The 26,986-nt window shown below is 23.8% G+C and overlaps 2 protein-coding genes across 2 annotated transcripts; both read left to right on the top strand.

Moving 5' to 3' along the window:
• Positions 1-9,806: 9,806 nt before the first annotated feature.
• On the top strand, positions 9,807-13,126 carry LOC129610911 (sideroflexin-1-3). The gene is made up of 8 exons (XM_055523716.1): positions 9,807-10,191; positions 11,456-11,785; positions 11,876-11,993; positions 12,052-12,127; positions 12,205-12,290; positions 12,372-12,499; positions 12,804-12,961; positions 13,023-13,126. Exons 2-8 carry the CDS (start codon positions 11,473-11,475, stop codon positions 13,107-13,109), a joined length of 966 nt encoding a protein of 321 aa, XP_055379691.1. The 5' UTR covers positions 9,807-10,191; positions 11,456-11,472; the 3' UTR covers positions 13,110-13,126.
• Positions 13,127-15,466: 2,340 nt separating this feature from the next.
• On the top strand, positions 15,467-25,312 carry LOC129607816 (mitoferrin). The gene is made up of 7 exons (XM_055519005.1): positions 15,467-15,757; positions 15,909-16,034; positions 22,716-22,804; positions 22,915-23,039; positions 23,104-23,339; positions 23,395-23,553; positions 23,624-25,312. Exons 2-7 carry the CDS (start codon positions 15,918-15,920, stop codon positions 24,182-24,184), a joined length of 1,287 nt encoding a protein of 428 aa, XP_055374980.1. The 5' UTR covers positions 15,467-15,757; positions 15,909-15,917; the 3' UTR covers positions 24,185-25,312.
• Positions 25,313-26,986: the final 1,674 nt, after the last annotated feature.

The following is a 26,986-nucleotide window of genomic DNA, read 5'->3' as shown; positions in this document are numbered from 1 at the left end:
TTAACTGTACCGTACTTTTATTAAATTCAAAGTGTATAAAGGAGAATTTCACAATCTTGCGCGTAACCTTAATTTAATTAAAACATATATTAGTTATATATTTCGTGGTCAAATTTTTAAGTGGTTTGGTAGCTACCGGAACTCGTTGGCCGAATTGGTCCAATAACAATGACATCCGTCCTTGGCACAAAATAACTTGTGAAAGTTTGTTCGTATTTGCTTCATTCGTTTTTGAGTTATCTTGCGATCGGACAGACGTACGGACGGACGAATGGCCATGTCTAAATCAACGCAGAATTTTACGATGAGGAAGAATATATTATATACATATCCACATCGGAGCTGACTCCTTCAAATGGTTCTTAACTCCATACCAAAGCTAATAAACCTTTCACGAAAGTGCAGGGTATAATAAATATTGTTGAGCCACAATATTAGCTATATGTCGGCTATAATATGTTGAGCCACATCACATTTTTTTTTTCTTTTGATGATCCAAATAAAATTCTAAAGTAAAATTAACGTTCGAGCTTTCAAAGAACTTACAGTTTTTATAAAAAAAAAACTTAAAGTATTCAATCAAGAGCATATATGTACATACATACATAAATAAGTATATGTGCGAATAAACACTTAAGTGTATAAATAATAAAAGTTTACAATGTTTATAAATTAAATAATAAATGAAAACGTAATTTATACACTATAAATTTTATTTACAAGAGGAGTAAAATTTTTTATATTTTGTTTTCTTTTTGTTTTTATATTGTAGAAATTTATTATAAACATAATAATTATTATTTTTTACTTTTTTTCAGTTCCGATATTCAGTTATAAGCATATGCGGATGTTCAAACATAATGTGAGAAAGTAAACGCAAAAATTTCAATTGCTTATACTTACAAAAGTATAAAATGAGAAAATTCAAATATTCTCATATTATGTAAGAATAAAAATGTAAAAAATATGTTTTTATATGGAATATGTGCGTATGTATTGTATGTATGTTTGTTTGTAAAGGCGAGATCCCACAATACAGCACACAAATTTCAAAAGGATTTTTTTTTCTACAATTTCTATACGAGTACTTATATATGAACGCCAATTTCTAAAGTTCCAGGAAAACGTTATGTAATATTCAAATGCACATTGGCATAATATAAAAAAATAGAATATGAAATTATTTTTTGTAAGAGTTTGATTTTTTCAATATAATGTTAGTGCAAGTACACCCCTAACAGGCAATATCTATTTATTTTTAAGTGCACTATAATAATAACTTTTATACAAAAAATACTATACATACACCTCTTCACATATGAAATGTAATCATCTAAACAACATTAAAAATTTATTACTTTACTATTATTTTATTATTATAGCTTTCAAAATTATGTAGTATGCCAATTATACAATATATACATAAGTATGTATATACAAATACAAAACCAATTCAACTACATAACAACCGAGAATAATATTGTAAGTATAATTTTTTTTATATTTGTGACCCATGAAATTATTTCATTTATTTATTTAAATCATTTTACGCCTATAATAAGGATTATAATCCTTTTTATAACATATGAAATATTAGCTTACATTTATGTATAAATACATAAATGAAAGCTAATATTTTACAATATATGAATACCGAAACAATTATGTATGTCAGCGAATGCGTGAAATTTATATACATATCTATGATTATTCCAAGATATTTTTTTAGCTCTATGAATGAAACGAAATGTGAAATCAAAAAAACGACCGCAAAACACTTTAATTTGTAAAATATTACATTTCCTTTTAAGAATTTAGGTCTGGAGCTCCTATTTATAGAGATAGCTTTAGGTCTAAGTAATGAAAACGATCTATATATTGAAATAATTCTCATATATTACCAGATAGTTTTGCATAAATTTAAGAAAAATCGTAGAATTAACAATTCTCGAAAAACGTATTGCTACAATTAAATTAATTTAGTTAAAATATAAAATTATACTTTTGGATAAAGGTATACAGTTTATGATTAATTCGTTAGCCTTACATTCGATAACCTCTAGTCTATAATTTATTCACCAAGATCTATTTTTAGTCTTGAACTATTTGAAGAAATGCTGCTTCGCATTTTATTTGAAATTCATTTGTACATTTTCATTTTTACAATTGGAACAAAAAACAAACGATTTTAAAATGAAAATAACTCTTTATGTCAAATTTTCCTTGATTTTTCTAATTTTCGAGTTCTCGGATTTAAACTTTTTTCATATTTTCTGTAATCAAAATTTATAAAGCTGGCTATAATACAATGTTAAAAATTGTATTAACAACATATAGTTTCGAAAGTTTTTTAATTTAGTTTTTATACCTCATATCATTCCAGTACTATCAATCGAAACTAATGCGAATCATATGACATATTATGTACATACTTAATATAAAGTTAGGAAAATTAGTATTGGTAACTAACGCGCTTTTAAAAGTATTATTTTAAAGACCAATTATTTTATTAAAGAGGAAAACGATTAGGAAAAAAAATAATTATTTATACAAATTCCATATTAGATTGGCCTAGAAAGCTAATTTTAAACCAAAAACCAATTTTTTTTTATAAATTCCTTCCTCTATTTTCAACTGTTATTCTTTTACTGAAACACACCAATGGCATATTATTCAAATTATAAACCAATCTACCTAGATTTTCTAAACATTATAATACTTTGAAACAAAATGTATTCGAACACTTCTGTACATACATACATAAACATATACATTTACAATACAAACTCATACAATATTAATTATATAACCGATAAAAATAGGTTAAATAGAGAAATAAATATAACAAAAGAACAAAATAAAATAACTAAAAGCAATTTGAAAAAAAAAAGAAATCAGTCGAATAAATAAAAATAAATGATATAAAAGGATGTAAAGAACAAATGAAAGGATCCAACTATTTATACGTGGTACTTTTTTTTGCTAAATTGAAAAACACATTGAAATTGAGTTCATATCACTCGACTCAAATTTAACCAACATTTTGGTTTTTATTTTTTTTTTCTTCTTGAATGTATAAATAACAAGTTAACACTTAACTTTGAAATGAGCAAAATTATTAAATACTGTACAACGTTTCTCTAACACATTAGAAGTGTTTGTGCATTCATTTTGCATCAATATATTCGACATTATCAAACTGATCTACATAAATGTTCCATAATTAATGTAAATCACTATCCCTTTAAAAACAAAACTTTTATGTCCCAGAGCAAATGGCCCTTTCCAACCAAAATTAAAACTTTAAATATTGTAAATTTTAAAGTACGTTATCGTGACCACATCATATTATACTTAATATATGTATGTACATATTTTGTCCCAAATAAATTTTCGAAATAACGTGACTTCAGTAATGCGCTTATGACTTTACAAAGTATCACATTCCAAAAAGTTTAGTAAAAACTCTTGACATTGTACACTTTTCCAAAATACGTTCTATACGTAGTGGAGACGTAAAATTAAAGTAAATTGGGTATCAAAAAAATCAAGCACGCTTTTCTTATATACATATGTAAGTCACATAAATGTGGCCAGAAATAACCAATTAAATAAACTAGCATTTATTTTCAACAATAAAGTGCTAGTTAATAAGTTTTTTTCTTAAAATGCAGCATAAAAATGCTATGTTTTTAATGATGTGGTAACGTTTGTTGAAAATTAACATTTGCACAGAACTTTAAATTGAAATTTTCAAACAAACGTCAAAGTATGTAATAATATTGTAAGAATTGTATTCCAAAATATATCAAAAGCTTTAGCATTGTTTTTTTTTACAATGTAAAGGTATTGAAAGCTCTGAGACGGTATTACAATCGTATTAATACCGAGCATTATTGAAGTCACGGATAATATTAGTGGTATATTATTGTTTAAGTACCTATTAAGTACGTAGCCGTCATTTCACGATTCATGAGCCGTACATGTAAATTGATTTTAATCAAAACAAGGGTTCGATCTAAAACTTTCAAAAAATATTTTAATCATATCTGGGAAACTATATATAAGACAACAATGCTCAAACTTTAGTCTAAAAAAAATTGCAAGGGTTGTATAAACTGTTATAATTTCCTGATATCTGAAAACTTGAATTAAAATGCTCAAGTTCGCAAAATCAAGTTACTCCTACCACATTTCTGAAAAAAGAGTTCAACTGTCATAAAATTGACATGATCAATACTGAATTTTATATGCAAGTGGCGTAATCATTTTTTTTAAAGTAACAATTACAAATTATTTAGAATTTTAATTGTAACAACCGACACCAATAATTTCAAAGAAACTAAAACAAATTTTTATTGAAATTTTTTAAATATGTCTGTAATAGCTTTCAAAACAAAAACTGTTATGTATGTAGGTGTATGTATGTAGGCTATGATTGTTTACTTTGTATGTTTATTTATGTACAATAAATGCTAAAATAAATATTCAGATTATGAAAGTGTATCATGCACCTATACGTGTATACGTGTATATGTTTAAGATCTACCAAATTACACTCCGAACACTTATCAAGTTATTGACCTCATAATATTTTTATCAGAATTTAAAGTTTAAAATACTGCAATAAACGTAAAAAAAAAATATTTTGTTTTTTAATTAAATTATAAAACAGCATTTCTTAGTGGTGGTCAATTGACATAATTTCTTCCAATACTGTTCCAGAAAATATTGTATGACTTAAGTTTATTTTTTAATTCTTAAAAATATTTACGAAAACAAAGAAAAGATGTGTTATAATAGTAAGCATTTAAATAAAATTTTTATCTACCGCATTGCATACAACAAGAGAGAGTATATGATGGCACCAAATTCCACATGTCGAATTTTCGAAGGAAACGCATTTTTCCATGATAGGGAAGCGTAATTGAACTATTTTTTGGGAAATTTATGTCGATCTGTCTGTCCATGCAGATGAGTACCTTAAGTTCGGCCGGGCCGATTTTCATTTATATCTAAGTTTACGATAAGGATGAGAGAGTTTGATCAACTTCTGAAATATTACGTTTTTGACTATTTTTATAAAAGTAATCAAATGATTAATTGACCATATCTTGACAGTACTTGAAATTTGAGTTCTGGTTGTTGACAACCTGGCTCTCACTAAGAACCAAATTTAAATTTTTTTTAGATACATTAACAAAAGTCTACTTTTAATCTTTCATAAAATTTGATAAATGTTTAAATTAAATTTTCATAATCTTCTGCAATACTTTAGCAATACGGTCAATTTTAATTATGTGCTGTTCGCATCAAATTTGTTTTTTTGAAATGGATTAATTGTTTTAAATTTTCACCTCATTTTTTCTTTTAAGTATTTTATATAAATTTTCTTTTTCCTGAATTGAGGTTATGTTTTTTAATTAAAAAATTTAAAATAAAAAAATCATGTTTAAGTAAATTGCTAAGAAGATCATATTCATTAACAAAATTATTTTTTAAAATAATGGAAAAATTTTTAATGTAACAAAAGTTTCTTTGATTAAGAAGCGTTTTTATTTTTTCATTATTATCAGACAGCTTAAAATTTTATTAGTTTGAGTAAAATTACACTATATGGAAAATTTCTTCCTTCTTGGTGCATTATAATAAATTAAATACATTTCCTAACTGTTTATTAAAAAAAGATGCTTTAAATAAATTTTATAATAAAAATTGACAATGGAGTTCTCGGAGACTATATTAGTATAAATTCACAAAATTTCTCATTCAATCGTTATTTTAAAAAACATTGATCGCTTAAAAATTAAGGGTATTGATAAATATTTTATCCTCCAAAGTTTACAAAAGGTTAATCTTCGATCCCCTATTTCTTTTACATTATAAAATAAGCTCAATCAAACTTCTATTATAGTAAAAATATACAGTTACTATCCTTTTACCCAAAAGTACACCCTTACGCCTTAACTAAATTTTGTAATATAATTTTCTTGTTTTTTTATACTGATATAAATTGCTTTGGAAAATTTAATATTCATAATTTTTTAAAAATTCAAGATTTCTCCTAACTTTATGCAAAATTATGTACTAAGAAAAAAATTTGTAGTACACATATACATATTTCAATAAAACTTTTTCATTATTCAGTTTAAAGACCTTAGAAAGCTACAATATTGTTAAAGGGGAATTTCAAAAGCCATGAATCTAATTAGCTCACGTAAAGAAAAATATGAATGTTATTTTTTAACCAATTTCCGAATAGGTTGTAAAAAAAACAATCTCGCGCAACAAAATACAGCAAGTTGGTAGAAGCTTATTAATTAAAATTATTAAACAAAATTTTTTCAATTACATTTAATGCATAATATATACTTCTGTTAGTTTTCGAAATAAGTTATAAATGATGTATGTATACTCGTATTACTATGTTAATTTATTGGAATAAAACCTATTGGAAAATAGTTACTACTTGCAACATCTATAAAATAAAATGAAAATTGAAATATTTTTGTGTCATCGTTAGTTGAATACATTATTATATTAAATATTAAAAATTGATTATTATGCGCGTTATAATTTTAAACGTCGTTCAACAGTTCAATACGTTCAAGGTCATTTATATTATCTACATACAATATGTTCATATAGTGTATTCACATTTGATGTATATTTAAATTATTTTTAGAAGACAACTTGTTTTCAATTTGTGCCGCATATAGAAACGTATGTACGTGTATGTAAATATATTTATACTTTCTTATTATGCACATATACATACAAACATAGGTATATATATATTATATTTTATTCAGTTATTAACTAAATTATTTTATCTATACGTCAAGGTATTCTCTTAAGAGAATAACCTCTGGTCTAATTATATTATGCGTAATTAAATTTGGTTGAGCAATTTTTTAATATATACATACATACATAAATAGGTACTTAAATTCTATTTAGATACAGTTATGGCTTTGATGCGAGGGTATAGCTATGACATATTGAATAAGTTGTACTTATGGTGATGAACTCAGCTACATTTTATTATTTTATATAAGAACACTTACTGTATTTAGAATTTTGTTAAAAAAAAGATTTGAAAATTGTTAAAAAAAAACTAAAATGACTTCAAAGAAGTATATATATATATATATATATATATATACATTTGTAAAATAGCTTTTATAATATGTAAAATTAAATGAAAATTATAGTTAAAAAAATCGAATTAGTATTCACTTAATATCAGAGAAATTTTTGGGTCCTCAATCTTGAAGATACGTTTATTATCTTCAGAGTTTCATTGCTAACTAAGCTCTGTATGTACATATGTACACATGTAATTATATATGAAAATGGATTTGCGCAATTATAATAACAAAATATATTTTTGATGTTATAAGTAAGTATCTGTACTAAGAAAATCATATTTTTTTCTTTGTGAAGGTGTCTTTTTGGTTTATAAATAAAAAGAAAAAATTTAAATTCAAAATAAAAGAATACGGAATTATTCAACGCAATACTCTTGTACATAAAAATATTATAATGTACATGCTAATATAGAGTTAATTTAAGCTATAACACATTGAATATTTAACATCCATTAGCCTTTTGTCGAATATTATAAGTGAAACAATTTCAAAACTAAAACAATTGCCAAAAACCCATTAAAAAATGGTAGGACAGGTAGAAATTGCAACGCTGGTTATTTTAACATACTTGTTAATATTATTTTAGTCATACAATTTTAATTTTTGTGTGGCAATTCTGACGACAAAGGCAAAGTTAACCACTACTACAAAAAAAAGAAATATTGTTTGCATAAAAGGAAGTAGGTGTTACTTTTTAATTAAAATTAAAAGTAATATAGGTAAGTACGAGTATATTATTTACAATTTAAAATGACTTTCTTAAAAATCTCAACTGTTTTTACATTTTGCTTAATTTTTTTAAAAACTTTATTTCAATTACTGTGTTTTTGCTTAATGCAGTCGAGGACTTGAATGCTTGACATTAAACACTATTCACGGACTTTCTTTGATGAACATTAACTAATCAAACGTTCATCGAATTAAAATCAAATAAAGCAAGATACATGAGCAATGTTTGATATTACATCACAATGTATGATTTAACAAACGCAAACTTTTATACACATAAATGTATATACATAATGTGGTTGTGTGCTCAATTCACGTATGATTCTACAATTCAGCGGGAATACTAAATATTAAGACAGTTGATAGAATATAATCTAAGATAGTAAAACTGAATTTATAATATTACATTATTATAGATTATTCTCAAAAAGAGTTTCTTAAATTTATGAGACAATGTCACAATGACGTCATGCCTATTATTGTTTTAGATTTAGTAAAAATATTTTTCTTTCATAATTTTTAACTAGAAATTTTTTCAACAACACATTTATGTATGATGTTAAACAAACATAATATTGTTATACATATCATATTGTTATACACAAAAACAAAAAAGTGTGTATACCTTCCAGAATTTTTTTAAAGAGAAGCTATTGAACTTGTTGCTTACACATTCTTTTTCTTTCATAAAATTTATGATTATTTTTTGTTATATAAGAAACAGCTGTTGGCATTTTTGTTTGTGTTTTTTTATAAAAAAATAAACGGAGAGTAAAAATTTAATTAGCATTGCCAGTTATTCATAAATTAAATTGTAAGTTAAAGAATTATCTGAATTGTATTTAGATTTGAATCAAAGAAAAATTTTACCATATGCTTTTTTTCAAATCACCTTCAGAAACTCCTTAATTACAAGCTTTTTTCTGCACTATTTTCTTATATATTAGTGCATAAAAAGTAGTTTTTTTTATTTCAATTACATAATTGTTTATATTTTTATTTCAATTATATATAATTAACGCAATTACATGTGAAATAGAAATTTAATAAAAAAGATTAATTTTTGAAACATTGTTTTCGGTAAAAATAAAAAATAAATAAAACTGTTTGATATTATCAACACAAATGTTTTATTTTAAAATTCTTTTTTGTGCATATAATATGTATGTATGTATATTAACAGATTTTAGAATATTTATTAAAATTTTAATTTTTGACTATCAGCTGATTTTTTATTCTATTAGTTCATTAACTGTGTAACTTTATCAACCATATGAAAGAACAATTGCTACAATATGCCACAATTTCAAATAAGTAAATTATATAAAAGGACGGATAATAATAAACGTTGGTCGTTGAGGTTAGTTTTAAAATAACTTCAATAAATAATAATTGAACTATCTTCATTAACTTCAAAGTATATATTCAAATAAATACAACTTGTCCAAAATTCAATAATAATTTTTGGTAAAAAAAAATAAAATTTGCGAAACAAAGTAATATATTTTCCAAGACAACTGAGTTAAAATTTAATTTGTACTTTCGCTACTTAGCGATTTAATAATTTAATTTCATTATAATGAAATTTTTAATATTAAGATCTTATTGTAATAATTTGCACAATTCCATATCTATAATTAATTCTATAATTATTATAATATATATTGAACAGTGATAAATTTTAAACATATTTCAAAAATATCAATTAATAATTAATAATTACGTAAGTTTTGGAAAATAAAGTTTTAACTCTTAACTTTATGTTTTTTAATTGAAATTTTTAAATAATTAAGAGAATAATATACTACTGGCAATATCAAAACGAAAACAAGGCAAGTTGTCAAAAGCTCTTTTGATGACGAAGGAAAATATTATTTTGGAATTGATTTTTATGAATGTATTTTTATCAGCAATAGCAAAGTTGCTCTGTTGTTCTTGATACATACTTATTTCATCAAGCTCAATTATTTTCCTACAATCAGTTTTAATGTTGATTTTGTATTTAAAAGATTGGTGTTCGTCCTGATATAAACAAGCATATAGTGAAAGAATTAATATTTTAATATATAGTGAATGTATACCTACATATGTACTAAGTAAATAGATAGTTTGAATTGATTTTTAACACAAAAATCAGCCGGAAAAAAAATATCTACATATTAACTTGCATATTATAACATAGGATAAAAACACTGCCACCATTTAAAAAAAAAATACCTGTATTAGCGGGAGTGAGCATCAAAAAATAATCAAAGCATCAACCCTAAATTCCAAATTTCTACCACTTAGGATACCCACTTTAAAATTCAAGGTCAGTTAAATAAAGGCGAAATTATGTAATAATATTTCAGTTATAATTTAATTTAGAATGTTATGTTCATGAATGTATTTGTTATTTTTTTTACAATATTTAAAATGTTTATGAATATTACGTTTAATTGAAAAATATACTCTATTAAATGGAGATAATTAAGCTTTTGTTAATTCTGGGCATCAAAATATACGTATTATTTGTAACATACATATGTATTTGATTCTTTGTTTCAAAAATATTTTAAGTTGATTTTAATGAAATAAAGAAGATATATGTATGGACCATATGTAAAATATTAATTCTACGCGATTCAATTAAAATATGGTAGACATGTACATAGGTATACCTAGGGTATACATACTTACTTGATTTTTTATTGTGTATTTATAATTAAACATACCGTTATTGGCGTTGCAGATCATGTCACTGAATACATGCAAAATATTACCCATTTCGATTTAACATCGGGCTTTAAAGAATGTTAAACAATAATTCTTTTCAAAAATAAAAAAAAAAATCAATACTTTTTGTACAATCTAATTATACATACATTTCTATGTAAGTACATAACTTCAACTTAACTGTCGAAGATTTGGACTTAAAACATTTTCAAAATAATCGACATACCTCCTCTTTACTTATATTATTGATTAATTTCTATTTTTATTATCAACTAATTGTTAGAAATATCGGTTTAACCTCATGACCTTGACTTAATTGATGAAATAATAATAGTGATAATTTAAAATTTGGTAGATTGAAATACTTTTAGAAACAAATTATTAAAACAGAAAATTAATTTTTATACAAAATTTAGAATATTATCAAATTCAAAAAAAAAAAGAAGTATGTAGGTACTCACGAGATTAAAACAGTGTTTGATATTTATCGCATATATTATGTTAAATAATACATATTTAGCATATAGGTACATAATAATATGTTCATTTAACATTGTTGTTGACTTTTTGAATTATTATAGGTTGTTTTGTAGCTTGGTCTAAAATCTAACAAAATCCATTCTAAAAAAAAATACATAATAATCTATGTATTTTAATCAATATAAAATAATTCCGAATTATAAAATAATTGTCTGTAAGCTTACATTATCAAATTGCATTTTAAAAACAATTTGATAACAACGATATTAATGCTCTTGAATTAACCAGCTACTTACAAATATAAACATAAATTTTTAATAGTTTTTTAGTTAATTAATAAATGCTTATCTATAAAAAAAAATAACTTTTTTTTATTTCAGACTTTTTTTCTTTAAACATGAGCATTCCAAGTGATATTAATATTGATGGACCAAGATATGATCCCACTACCTATGTCAACAGAGCTAAGCATTTTTTTTTATTAACAAATCCCCTAAATTTATTGGCATCAAATGCTGAATTAGAAAGAGCTAAAGCAATTGTTCAAAAATATCGCAATAAAGAATCTGTTCCAGAATGTAAGACTGTAGATGATTTATGGAAAGCAAAATATTTGTATGATTCGGCATTTCACCCGGAAACTGGTGAAAAATCTATTTTAATTGGAAGAATGTCAGCTCAAGTACCTATGAATACTTTGATTACAGGATGTACGTATCTAAAAATGATTTCACTTTACGAGCTCAAAGTAATTGTCTAAGCAAGGAATTTAAAAAAAAATTTTTTCTACTTTATTCAAGGTATGATGACTTTTTACAAAACAACCCCAACTGTTATATTTTGGCAGTGGGTAAATCAAACATTTAATGCAGTTGTCAACTATACAAATCGATCTGGAGCAGATCCTGTACCAAAAGAGTAAATTATGTTTTATATAAAATTTATATAATAATTTTAAACAGTTTTTTATTTGTAGACAATTAGTTAAATCATACTGTTTCGCAACGGGTGGTGCTTTAGCTACTGCATTGACATTTAATCGTTTGGTAAAGGTAATAAATGAGTGTACTTGAATACTAAAATTCAAATTTTCTCATGAATATTCTATAAACATACTGTATCTATTTAGAATTTGAACCCATTAATTGGAAGACTTGTACCTTTAATAGCGGTTGCGTCTGCAAATTGCATAAACATTCCAATGATGAGATCAATGTAAATAATTATATATTAAATAGAATACATTGAATTAAATTTTAGAAATTAAAATTATATTAAAAATTTTCTTTTTTCCAGTGAACTTGAGCAAGGAACAACAATATATGACGAAAATAACAATATATTGGGTCAATCAAAAAATGCAGCACGTACAGGAATTACAGCAGTTGTTTTAAGTCGAATATCAATGGCTTTTCCTTCGATGTGTAAGTACTAAAATCTTTCAGGGTAACTAATAAAATTAAATAGCAATTTTATTTTATTGAAATTTCAAATTCAATTTGCTAAAATTTGGTCTACTTTTCTCATATACGTTAATTACTTGACAAATACGAAAAAAATATTTTTTTTAAATAAAAAATATTTGAACACGTACATTGCATCTAAAATACTATATAAAATAAATGATTCTTTACGAGTTGTAAGCTTAAAATTAAATTTGGGAATGAAACCTTTTTTTAATTGGGTTAACTTTGAAAATATAAATTTTTACATTTTTTTTATTTATAGTGGCATGTCCTATTTTGATGGAACGTCTGTCACGCCGAGGATTCTTCGTAAAATATCCATGGGCTCCTGCACCAGTTCAAACCCTATTTTGTGGATTTGTTTTGATATTTTCCACGCCTTTAGGATGCGCTTTCTTTAAGCAATGGGCCTCAATTGACGTAAGATTTGTCTTCTTCTAAATGAAAAATTTTATCTAAACCACTATTTATGAAATTATAGGTTTCTAAGCTAGAAAAGGAAGTTCAAGAAGAAATTAGAAAAAAGAATCCAGAAATAAAAACTGTTTATTACAATAAAGGACTATAAAAAGAAAAAACTAAAAATGTGTTTATGTTACTTTAATTTCCTAAAATTCAATATTTAGAAACAAAAGACATTAAGACAATAATTAGTTTTAAAGTTATTTAATTTAAAATGTAAAGAGGAACATGTATAAACAATAGTATAAAAATATAAATCCGTAGTATAATTTGTTTTTTGTAATAATGGCGTCCAAAAATTATTATAACACTCAATTTCAATTGTTAAATATTATTTTGATTTTAAATATAGGTACAAATTATTATGTATATTTTTTTTAATAAGCTTGTTTGTTATTTACTTACTCATTATTGAAATAAAATAAAAAAAATAAGTTTTACATCAGTTAATTTATTTAATTTTTTAAGTACATACATATACTTACATACATTGTATATAGAACTGCCAATTAAATTTAATAGTTTTTAGTTGAATTTAAAAATTTAAGTCCGTTTCAAAAAAAATTATTAATTTTGATTTTACATGGTTAGAGAAAATAAATCCACTGTGTACATACATATTATATTATATTCACTTTTGAAATTTGTTATTTTAAATGTCACATTAAATGAAAATAAAACATTACTTGCATATTTTTTTAAAAAATCACAAATTCATTATTAAATAAGTTCTTATTTCTGTGAACATCATATTATCCCCACTTAAAACAAAACATAAATTGGCTTTACTTTTATTACTGCAATATTTTGCAAGCAATAAATATTACTTTAAATGAGTTAGCGATATTATAACTTATAGAGAATAGTGAAGAATTTAATATTTTTTGTAAGTTTAACAATTAATTTACAAATTACAGTTTGATAGTCTTATTTTTATTAATTTTTCAAAATTACTGAATAGTAAAACTCAATTTGACACAAAACCGTATTCTGCAAAGAAAAAAATTAAAACATCATTTTAACTAGGCCTTTATATAGGCCAAATTTCTGACAAAAAACTGATTTACATGGAGTTTATGAATTTTAGTAAACTAAGTCAAAACTGTTCAATTCTAGCTAACGATCAAAAGAAACAAATTTCAAGACAAAAATAGATGTATACATACATACGATATTTTATTTTTCCTAATAAAAAATTAAACCAGTATAAAGTTTTCTTTTATATTCACAAAAGAAAAGCTTTGATTTAGTACAAATATCTTCATGATAACAATGACGTTTTTAAATGTGATGTCATCGGGGAAAGAAATTTATTCGAGACAAAAACGTAGACTTGTCAAATTAATATTCTAACCTAAAAATTAACTTATTCCTTAAAAAAATTTTTTAAACTAATATTAACATATTATGCTTCGTATGAATTAAAAAAATATTTATAAGTACCTACACATAAAGAAGCAAATCGATTTTCTTTTTTACTGTAAAGATCATAATTAATCTATTTGACAATCAAAATAGAAACAATTGTCATGTTCCATAAAAAGTTAGAAAAGAACGAGAGTGCTAAAAATTAATTTTTTTTAATTAAACTATTTAAAATTAAACTTTTCTGTTTTTATTCTATATCAATAATATTTTTCGGATTTTTTTTCTCATATCAAAGAAATTTTTTAAAAAATTTGAGTTCAAAAAATTAAAATTGGCAAAGATCACTTTAACATTTCTTAAAATAATTTCAATTAATAACAAAACAAAGTTATGTCAAAATATTTAAATATAATAGTGTCGTTACAATGTTCTATAACTTATTTATCGAGGATTGAGCTGAATTCACTGGTTCGTCACTTTCATGGCGAGCTGATGTGTTATATGAAAATTTGAATTTTTGACATTCTCTTTATTTTTAGCACAGTTTTTTTTCTCTCTCTCAAAAAGTTGAATCAACTTCAACTTTAGTGCGGAGGTTTTTAAAAACGTTAAATTTACGTATACTGAACTATTACAATCACATATAATTCTTTTCAAAAAAGTAATAAATGCATCATAATAAAAAAAACCATCAGCTTTTTTCAGACGAACCAACGAACAATCAAGAGAAAAAGTAGTTTGGCTACAAATAGTTCAGCTCAAGAACGACGAACCAATGAATCCGGCTTAATATCAAGTTTTCTTATTCTTCTATAATATGAACAAAATTTTATTAGGTTTCCAATAACATTAAAAAGTCAACAGTTTGAAAATTTTTTTTGCAAAGCTATATTAAGAATGAATTATCCTAATCGTGATATAAAGCGCATATCGTTAATTTAAAATTTAAAATGAAATCGTGAATATTTAAATTTTACCGAAAAAATTGAAGGGAATTTTATTTAACGAAGAAGATAAGCTCATAATTTTTCGTTAAATTTAATCACACCTGTCACTTATATTTATATGTCACAGATGTCAATATTTTAAATGCAAATTTTTCCTGCTCAAATGCACAGAAAATTGTGGCATGAATAGGTGAACCATTAAATTTTGATTGGATGTAATAAATCTATATTGGAATAAGGAAAAAAGAAAATTGTGGCAAAGTTAAAGTATTGTTTATAAATTATGTCACGAAATTAGGAAACTCTTAAAATTATTTCTTAAATAAAATATTTTATGATTTGGATTAAACATCGGGTTCAATAAATATTCAATTAATTTAAGGTCTTGGAAATAATTTCAATTCATATTGCTATTGATATAAAGGTATCGAATAATAAGGTAAGTGAAATTTTTACTTTGAAATTATAAAAAATTTGATCAAAGGTTTTAATTTTTAGAATTTTTATTATTTTACAATCAAAATGTAATGCAAATTAACAATTTTTTTTTTTTAAATCCTTTTATATTGAATTATTTTTTTCGGAAAAAGAATATCAAAATGAATTTTGACGATTATGAATCCTTACCAACAACAAGTATTGGTACAAATATGACCGCTGGAGCAATTGCTGGTGTCTTAGAACATTGCGTAATGTATCCATTAGATTCAGTGAAGGTAATTAACGAAAAAAAAAATGTAATTCGGAAATTTTTTGATGGTACTTTGAGCAACAATATTCCAACATAAGTCCAATTTTGAAAATATTTAGGAAGAGGTGAATATAACCTCAAAAATGTGCTGTGATGTAATTTTTAATTTTTTTTTTTGGATTTGGTTAGAGGGTAATTTTCTATAGCCTTGATATATTCAATTAACCATATATTTTTGGATATAGTTCATAATATTTGTTAAGAGCCGGGGTATTTTTTCAAATTGTTATGTTACAAAGTTATCGAATAGTCATAAAATTTTTTTGAAATTAGGAAAACAAATTTGCATTCGCGTTCTTAAAATAGTGCCTGTAATGTTAAAAATATCTACTTTTATTTTTGCTATTCATAATAAAATTATTTATTCATTATAAAATGTCGAAAAAACTCAGTGTGTTTTGAAAAATATTTTGTTTTATATTCATGACTTAATGCTATCAAAAAAATAAAGCTTTAATTTTCGAAAGTGATATTAATACGCAAATATCTTATTCGCAAACATTTATGTACATATGTATGTAGGAACCTACAATCACATGTACATACATTTGGGTACATAAATAAATATCGAAATTGTATAGCATGTTTTTTTTCCTAGTTTTTATTTAAAGTAAACAGGTAGCCTAGCTTTTTACTAGTAATTTATAGCTACATATGTATGTATATAAATATCTATAATCAAATTATAATAAATTGTTCATTAAATATTCAAAAGTGCTATACCGGGAAAATAAATGAAGTAATTATCAAAATTTTTTAGTTATTATTTTAATTAAAAGCGATCGAACTTTAAGAGTCAATTTTTAAAATAAGTAGGTAGGTAGATAGAAACTTCTATGTATGTTTAATTAATTGCAATTAAGCTATTCCTGTACTTATAATAAATATAATATATTCAACTTTCGTAGTTCTACTATGATAGGTTACAATTTCAATATAATAGCGGCAAAGCAAATTACTATAATCAATCAAAACATATTTATTTATAGCATACTGATCAATGCACGTAAATATGTAATAGTTGATAATTGAAAATTGTTATCAGTATAAATGAATAAGGTATCTACATACTTGTGAAAGAAGAAATATTAATTTTTGTAAACTTACTAATACATGTATTTATGTTCTTGATTTTGTAAACAGAATGACTATTCTAAATTTATCTTAATTCAAGTTAAAATCTTTGATATTTTGAAGTTTTATTTACTATCATTTTAACTATTTGTTATCAAAGTATGAGTTTGATTAATAAATAAGAAGAGGGTATGCTAAAAGAAAATGTACGAAAATTAATCTAAATAAGTAGTTGTGCTTATCAGTTTTGTTACTTTTACCTTAAATTATAAATGACTTATGTTACCTGAATGTAGATAGGTACATACTCGTATTATGTTATGATTTTATGACTTAAACGTGTTTTTTTTTGGTGAAGTTTAAAACTTTTTTTCGAATGAATAATTCTATATTAATCTGCAAAATGCTTTCATTTATTTTAATTTTTACTTTTTGAAAAAGTTGCTTATACAGAGCGGGTAAAAATATAAAATTTTAAAATAAAATAATTTTAAATTTCAATCCACATTGGTATTTAAAGTTTTTCCAATTAAATTTGTTTATTTTTTTTACGTATGCTCTCTTTTCAAGACGTGTAGATAAAACATTTTATAAATAATTCTTATCATAGAAGAAATAAGATAAAAAGTATTTTTTTTTCATCCTTATTGTTTGTCAAATAAAAAACTTAACATTGCGATTTTTATTCAACAATGAACATTCGTGAATAATTTCACAATTCTTATGAAAATTCTTTATGTGTTCATAAGTTTTGTTTATTTTGATTTTGATTTATTTTAACAAATAATGAAAATAATTTTATTATATAACTTTGAAAAAAGCTGATTCATATTGTCTCAGTAAAATCAGATAATGAATTTTTTTCTGGGTGATTCCCTTTTTCGAAATTACGTTACTAAACTATTACACGGTAATAAGTTTGCATTGCCATAATCAGAGTATTATTGCTTTTGATCTAAAGTTTTTTATTTGCTTTTCTAATAGGTTTTGATTTGGAAAATATTCAAATTTCCTTTTACATACATATCAAAGACTTATGGGGAAAACCCATAATTTTCCACATTTCAAAATTTTTGAAATAATTTGAAAAAATATTCTTAAATACTATTTTGCTCTACTATAAATAGTATTTATTGCATAATATGTTGATTGTTATTTAAAAGGAAGATACTTTATTTTTCAAAATATAGCAATTATAAGTAATGTGAATTTAGTGTAGGTTAGATTTTCTCTTCTTAAGTAATAGCAAGCAATTTTGAAATATTTCTTATCTCCTCATAAGCCCCTTAAAAGGGGTTTCCGCTATAAGTTCCAAAATAGGGCTTCCCCTATAAATCCTCTATACATACATATGTATATAAAATTTATTTGAAAACAATAATACTTGAAAAAAATTTAAATTGAAATAAAGGAGGAATAAATTATAATTAATATTTTTGATAAAAAATTTAAATTTTGATAAGTTAAATAAAAATTTGGGAAAACTCCAAAATTAATAAAATTAAAATTAGAAAGAAAGTTAATATATAATTATTTAAAAATCAAAAAATATTTAATTATTCATAACATTGCAATTAGGTAATAATCAATATGAATTTGGTAGATTGCTTTCTGTTAATTGCAAAATATTTGAAATTTTTGTCTTATACTGGATAGAGAGTTTCCTCAAAGTCCTTGATATACATACATACATATTATTTGTTAATCAATTGTTCTAACTATCTTAAAATTAAATGTGAGTACGAGGTGGTACCTCGCCTACTACTCAAACGCTTCAGAATATTGCAATTTTTCCGGGGCGTACATATACAGCTAATGTAATTGAAAATGAGAATTACAAAATATCGGTGTTTTACGGGATAAAAAAGTCGACTTTCATGATATTCTAAATTTACTTTAATTTTTTATAATCATTTTTACTTGCATATATTAATTTTCAAAATTTGTTAAAAACTTGATGGAACAATTAAAAAATTTCAGAATTATTTAGGTAAATCAATTAATTTAATTTTTGGGAAAAGCAATATGTATATATTTTAATTTTTTCAAATAGGTATTTTATGTGATTACTTCTTTCTTAATATTATCGTAATAATTTTATAAATTTTTTCAAATATAAACCACACAATAGTTTTTAGTTACAATATTGGATAACATATATTGGATACTCACTCGATAATACATAGTTGTAATTAACAAGTTTATTTGTAAATGAAACCTGATCAAAATTCGTTATTACAACATTTTTTGAAATAAAATATTATCATTTCAATATTAAGTGTAGCACAAAATTCGGTTGTAAATAAAAATCTTTATACAAAAAAAAATCAATTGTAATATAATAAAGCTTTTTTTCAATGGAGTTTGTACATGTACTTTTTTCTGCATCAGAATAGCCTATAATTTTCTTTAATATACGTATTTAGTATTTATTAATTAGTTATATGCTTGATTTGCATTTAAAATATATACATATCAAACACTATGCACAGCCCCGGATTTATCATACATGCAAAGTATGCATTTGCAATGGGCGATAAAAAATAGGGGCGCCATTGAAAACTTAAAAAACCCCTAAATTTAAAAAAAAAAATTTTCACCCAAAAAAAAGGATTCCAAGTTTTTTTTTATACATCAATTTATAGCGAAATTAACTTAATAAAATCTACCTACATGCAAACATAATATTTTGTTCCTACACATATTTTCTATTTGCACCATATAACAAAAAATGTTCATAGAATTAAAATTACTCATACATTTCTTTACTCTACACTACTCTTTCATTCTTATTTTTTATGTACTTTATATGCCTATAAACACAGAATATTATTTCACACAGCTGTATACATTCAAACGTTCATATATATAAGTGAAATCGTCTCATATAATATACATACATATATAGAAGCAATGTACGCAACAAATAAAAATATTCAAAAATACACATGTACACATAATTTATATTGTCTAATATGAATAAGATCAACACTCATGCGTACACATATAATTATCTCATAAAGCAAAATTTTTATTTTGCTGAGATTGCTCCCTATCAACACTCGCTCGTACACATATAATTATATCACAAAGCAATGTTTTTATTATGCTTAGTGGCTACACTCGTTCGTACACATTATATTTAAATTGTTTCATACATGCAAAATTTTATTTTTGCTTAGTTGTCGCCCACTCACCAAACAAACAAACACATTATTATAATGTATTACTTTTCTGTATACTATTGCATTAGTAAACAACAAGAACAAAACAAAAAAAACACAAATTAAGAATGAGAATAGAAAGAAATTAGAAAAAGAGAATGAGAGCAATATTCTTAAATGATGGAAAGCATAGCTTGATATTGAGATTGTGTATACCAATATTTTGTTTTTGTTTAACAACAAAAAATTTTGAATGAATTTTAAAATTACATGATCGTTATGAATTTCTACTACTATGTTCTGCTTTCGTTTTTGAAAAAACTGTTATCAATCACAGAATTTAATTTTAATTGATAAAATCTACTACTTATGTTGAATTGAAAAAATGTTGTTTAATAATCAAGTGAATGTTAAGAATTTTTATGCTGAATTGATGTAGTGTAAGTCATCCAAAAAATAAGAGTAAAATGAAATGGCGCATAATTTGCTTCACACATTTATCTCCAAAATTAAAACAGTTAAGCAAAACGACATTCTGAAATTTCAAAACCACGAGCCTATAAATACCAGTAAATACATTTATTTTAATAAAATCTAAAAAATATAATGAACAGTATAAAAGCTTATAGCTATGTACATGAAAAGCTTAGTTTTTAAGTCACAAATTTTAGAACGAAACTTTGATTTTCCTTAAATTTTTGAATGCAAGTCGAAACTTTTTTTATACGCTGCTTCATTTCTCAGGCGATTTGTGAAATAAAAAGCCAAATTTTACGAATAAAAATAAAAATAATTTTTTACTTTTTTTCATATTCAAATAAGCTGTGAAAAAGTTCATTTGATATAATTTTCATAGAACCTTTTACAATAAGTTTCACTTACGTCAAAAAGTAAATTTTTTGGTTGTTAAAATCAAAAAATCAAGTTTAAGTGATTGATATAAATCTGATCATAACTTCATAAAAAAACGTACAGTTAAATAAATTACCTTGTTTTTGAATTTATAGAACAAAAAATTGAAAGTTTAGTTCCAGACTTTAATTCTATAATTCAGCACCATAAGGTTACAAGAAACTGCTTTATGATGCACAATGTGCAATGCCTATTAAATTTTGTTCACAGTAATAAAATAGGTGAAAAGGTTGAAGGGGGGGGGGGGGGGTGGGGGCGCACTTTTTAGGAACCGCTTAGGGCGACGAATACATCAGAACCGGGCCTGACTATGCATCATATGTAAGTATTATCTAGGTATAAAAAATAAAGTTTACAATATCAAGTAGCTCAATTCTAAGTTATATAAGGAATGATTTAGCCACATTTCTTTCGTCTTATTACAATTTATTGCACATTAGTAACATTTTTAAAAGCAAAAGCTATTTTTTTTTATAAAATCGCAAATTAATTTTTAAATAATAAAAATAACAAAGTACCATGCGTACTTCAATTTATTTTCAAGCGAAATTAACAAAATTTCAGAAAAAGTTTTTATTTACGACTCCAATCTAATAGATAATTAATAATTTACATTCTCTTAGACAAATCATTTGATGTTATGGGACTTTTATAATAAAAAAATTTACAATTTTCAGAATAAAATGAATTAATCATAAAACTACAAATTCAGAACGCTTTGTTTTTAGTTGTTCCCTATACAAAAATATATTTGTAATTGAATTTCGAGTTCCAAATAGATTTCTAAGATTATTTTAGGAAATATTGTTTTTAAATATATAATATTTGCTTTTTTTAATTATTATTGTTTAAGTATTTGAAAATCTTTTCATAAATGATTGTCATACATATTTTTAATTATTTTAGCAATTACTTTTAAATTATCAAATATTATATTAAATTTTTAAATTACATAAACTTAAATTTAAATTCCCCACGAGTCAAATGGTTCTTTTTATGAATTTTTTGAATAAATAAATAAATACATAAGTAAATATTAAATGAAAATAAATAATTATTATCGTTTTGAAAGTAGTAGGTAGTATAAGTACATTAATAGACTTGTACTACACAACGGATATATGTATAACAAAGAAATATTTAATTTTAGAAGATATACATATGTATAAACATGCATATGATCTACATGAAATTTAAAAAATTTGGTAATTAATTTTGTAATAAAATTCATAAATTTACTAATCTTCACGATAATTAATAATTTGTGCAACTATAATAACCTTCGCCCGTATCCTCTTTTTTTTTATAGTAATGTTTTAGATTAGCGGGGAAAAAGGAGAAGAGATGGGACTTAGTTGGAATATATGTAAAATGTTTCTGAAAAAATATTTTCCAGTCCACAATAGATACATAAATATAAAATATAAAATGATTTTTTTTGTTAAAAAAAAAGAATTAAAAAATTTTTTCTACCCTGTCTAACTCTGTATATGTAGACAAGAATGCAAAGCTTATCTCCTCAAACATCTAGTTACAGTATTGGAAGAACGTTATCAAATATGATAAAAAAAGAAGGTATTCTCAGGTAAATTTATTAATCTTAAGTAGTATAATATTAATACCATTATTTAAAAATGTTTAAATTTTTATAATGTTTTCATTAATGATTTTTTATAATTTTATATATTTTTTTAGACCAGTTCGAGGGGTGACAGCTGTTGTTGCTGGCGCAGGACCAGCTCATGCTTTTTATTTTGCAACATATGAGTTTACGAAAGAATCAATGACAAAATTTACTACAAATAATCATTTTAATTACAGTATGTAAAAATAATTAAATATTTATCACTTAATCAACAGTAATAATAAACTATTTAATTTCAGTATTTTCAGCAGTAACAGCAACTCTCATACATGATGGAATTTCAAATCCAACCGAGGTCATTAAGCAGCGTATGCAAATGTATAACTCCCCTTATAAATCTGTTATTCAATGTATGAGAGGTGTATATAAGAATGAAGGTATAAAAGCTTTTTATCGATCTTATACAACACAATTGGTCATGAATTTACCGCATCAGTCAATACACTTTATGACATATGAATTCTTTCAAAATATGGTAAATAGTAAATAAGCACTTTCGTAAGAATTATGATATTAAAATTTTTTCTCAGTTAAATCATGATAGGAAATACAATCCCCCAGTACATGTGGTAGCAGGTGGAGCAGCTGGAGCGTGTGCATCTGCGATTACTACTCCATTGGATGTTGTAAAAACGTTACTCAATACTCAAGAGACTGGGACAAAAGGAATGTCAGACGCGATACGTAAAGTAAGTTAAATTTTCATTTAAAAAAATGTTTTTTTAATGTTATTTATATCCCTTGCTTGTAAATTTATAGATTTATAATATGGCAGGCCCACTAGGATTTTTTAAAGGTTTAGGTGCAAGAGTTTTATACTCAATGCCAGCAACAGCAATTTGTTGGTCATCATATGAATTCTTTAAATTTTATTTATGGGGTGGAAGTCATGAAGATTATAAATCCTCTATATCTGGTAAAAGCTCATTACAACCATCACTTCAGTCAACAAATGAAACTATAATGTCAACAGCGGCTATCGTTGCTAAAGAGCCAATACGTTATGTAATACCAACATCAAATGTTGTTAGCGCAGCATCAGATGCTGTTATAATTGAGGATATAACAAAATTGCCATCAGCTTCTTCAACATCAATATCAAATGCAATTTCATCGGTGTCACCATCATCATCATCATCATCGACAACGACGATACGAGAAAATTCAACTAATAATAGTGGCGGAAATACCTCCTCTGGGTCATCTATTAAAACTGTATGTGAATTATCTAGCGAAAATAGTATATATCCAACATTAAATTTGAATACCAGGCATACAGAGGTTAAGCGACCCTATGAGCGAGGTTTTACTGGTCAATAAAATATAATGTTTGGTTTAATGTTTATTAAATTTCTTTTTAATATTTTATTATATAGTTTTTTAGATTTATGAAAAACAAGCAAAAATCAAAGTAATCAATTAAAGTATATGAAATATACGAAATTTGCTAATCTAGATCTGTATTATTTGGTTAATAGGTTGTGTATATATATAAATTGAAATATATACATATGCCAAATCATATATTATATTATTTTATGTATATACTTGCGTACATAAATTTTTCTATGAAATTCATAAATGACTTTTTGCAAAAAAAAAAAAAAAAACAAAAAATTTAATTTATTAGCATCGCGAAAAAGGTTCTAAAACAAAAAATGAATATTTTTTTATTCTTATAATAAAGAATTAAATTAAAACTTTTATTTTTGATAAAATTGATAAACTTAGATTTTGGTACTTTTAAAATTTGTTGATATGAGTAAGAAAAAAAAGTTAAAAACACAAAAGGAAGAGTTACTTTAAATTCTTACAAATGAATTTAAGTTTGAAAATTGTAGCGACTTCTAAAAGAGAAATGGAAAAATTTAAAAAATTTGTGAAAATGTCAATTCCTTAAATTATATAATTATTTCTTACATTTTAGGGTTTTCTGGATTACAATGGCACATAAAACAAATAATGTGATAAAAAAAAAATTATGTATTTGCCATAGAGAAACTTAGTTTTCCAAACGTTTTCATAATACTATAAAATCAAAAGAGAATTTATTTAATATGTTGATATTATTCAGACACTACCAAGCTAGCGAATATGTTATTACATTTGTGATAAAGTATGTATTGTGGCAAATGATATAAATTTTGATTTTAATTTGGGTAATTTACCTCTTTTTCAATTTGCAAAACTTACCAATATTTTAATTTTAAATTTGAAAAACTATGAAATTATTTTCGATTTTCATATTATTAAAACACTGCCTTTACTTTATGTAGCACAAACTTTTTATCAACATTTTATTTTTATCTTTCTCCGTAATTACTCTTTTTCTGTTATTAAAATAGCCAGTTTAATTCATTTTATTGTGATTTAAAAAAAATTTATATGAAAAACAAATAATCTAAATTTAAAATTGAATTGCATTATATCTTAATCCAGAAAGAAATATTTTGCGATATTATGTTTTAAAATTATTTTTTTATAATTTTTCAATAAAATTATAAAAGTAATTTAAAATATAAAATTAAAAAAAAAAAATACAGAAAAAAATATATTAAAATATGAAAAAAAAAAAGAAAAAATTTAGATTTCCTTAAAATACATAAAAAAAAATTGTTAATTTTTAATAGTAAAAAAAAAACAAATGTAATTAGTTGTTTGTTTTCTTTTTCACAAAAGTAAAAAAATAAAATAAAAAAATTGTTGTTAATTAATTATATGTTGATCGTGTAAGTAAAACAAAAAAAAAATGTTTATGTAAAATAAAATTTAAATATTTTAAACAATAAAATTAGTAAGTTAAAATTAGATAGACATTTTCATTCGAGATGGGATAAAAATTGGATTATAAATCTTTTTTATTTTTGATATTTCGGCTATGGAGTCATTGGTATCCAAAAAAAAATTTTTTTTTGTTAATGGGCCTTTTTTTTTTTTTACTTTAGTTATTCCTTAATTCGTGTTTTGTAAAATAAATTTGTACAGTATTTTTTAAATTATTCAAAAAAAATATTTGTCCCATCTTGCATCAAAATTCACGAAACGAAATTAAAAAAAAAAACCTTTTATAATAATGAAAAATATGATTTATAAACAATACTTTTTCAAGTTCATCACACCTTGCGCCACAATTAAAAGCAAGGAAAAATTTGCAAAAAAAAAAAATAAAAATTTAAATACATATATAAAATATATTTTAATATATCTATTAAAAAAAAAACAATTATTTCTTTTATTAAACGAATCTTGTCCTTAGGACCATTATAAAATACATCTAGTAAATAGTAAGTAAGTCTTTAAAAACAACAATTTTTTTTAGATCAGCTAAAAACCAATCAATTCAAAATAAATTCAACAATTTAAAATTAATGTAAATAAAATGCATATTTTAAATAACATTAAATTTTTATTTGAATGATATTAAGCTCAAATCTTAATATTTTTATGAAAATATTAATGATGTATGTGTGCACACATTTTATAATATATTGCTGTTTTTTCAAGTCTTTTTTTTACGACATTTTTTAAATATTTCAATTTATTACAAAGTAATATATCAATATATTACTTTAATGTAATAATTTATTGTTCAAATTTTAGCTTTTCTTTTAAAGTTAATAAAGCTGAATGTTCTTCAAAAAAAGAATATTCTGTTTAAGACAATACAAATACTATTTTTTCAAATAGTTTTAAAATTTTATCAATTACATATGTCAAATCGTGAGTTTATCAATTCACATCAAAATATTTACTGAATTTAAAGAAACCTATACTTTTAAAGTATATAGTTGAAATAACTTATTTTGAAATTTAACTTTATGTATGTAATAAGAAATAAACATTTCCAGTGTCCTCAAGTGATATGGTAAAATTAAAATTTTTGGAAGATACTGCGATTTAGGCTTTCGATTTCTAGAAAAACAAAAAACAAGTTTAAACCAATATGAAGAATAAAAACTTTTGTAGTTCTGATCTTCTAATGTTTGTAAAATACTGTATAATATAAAAAAAAATTAAAGATATAAAAATATTTTTTATTTAGTTTTATTTTTTCCAAAATTAGGATTAAAAAAAAACTTTGAATAAAATTTAAAACAGCTAACGATTAAATCGTTAAAACAT

Source organism: Condylostylus longicornis, unplaced genomic scaffold (genome assembly GCF_029603195.1).
Source record: "Condylostylus longicornis isolate FDR11 unplaced genomic scaffold, ASM2960319v2 ptg000004l, whole genome shotgun sequence".
Classification (NCBI taxonomy): domain Eukaryota; kingdom Metazoa; phylum Arthropoda; class Insecta; order Diptera; family Dolichopodidae; genus Condylostylus; species Condylostylus longicornis.
The sequence above is the reverse complement of the archived record's forward strand: the minus strand, read 5'-3'. Positions and strand labels throughout refer to the sequence as shown.

Excerpts from the sequence above, each read along its gene's own strand:
- LOC129610911 (XM_055523716.1), top strand. The coding sequence starts at position 11,473 with ATGAGCATTCCAAGTGATATTAATATTGATGGACCAAGATATGATCCC. Across the intron at positions 11,994-12,051 it reads GCAGATCCTGTACCAAAAGA|ACAATTAGTTAAATCATACT; the intron begins GTAAATTATGTT and ends TTTTATTTGTAG. Across the intron at positions 12,500-12,803 it reads AATGGCTTTTCCTTCGATGT|TGGCATGTCCTATTTTGATG; the intron begins GTAAGTACTAAA and ends TTTTATTTATAG.
- LOC129607816 (XM_055519005.1), top strand. The coding sequence starts at position 15,918 with ATGAATTTTGACGATTATGAATCCTTACCAACAACAAGTATTGGTACA. Across the intron at positions 22,805-22,914 it reads AAAAAAGAAGGTATTCTCAG|ACCAGTTCGAGGGGTGACAG; the intron begins GTAAATTTATTA and ends ATATTTTTTTAG. Across the intron at positions 23,040-23,103 it reads AAATAATCATTTTAATTACA|TATTTTCAGCAGTAACAGCA; the intron begins GTATGTAAAAAT and ends ATTTAATTTCAG.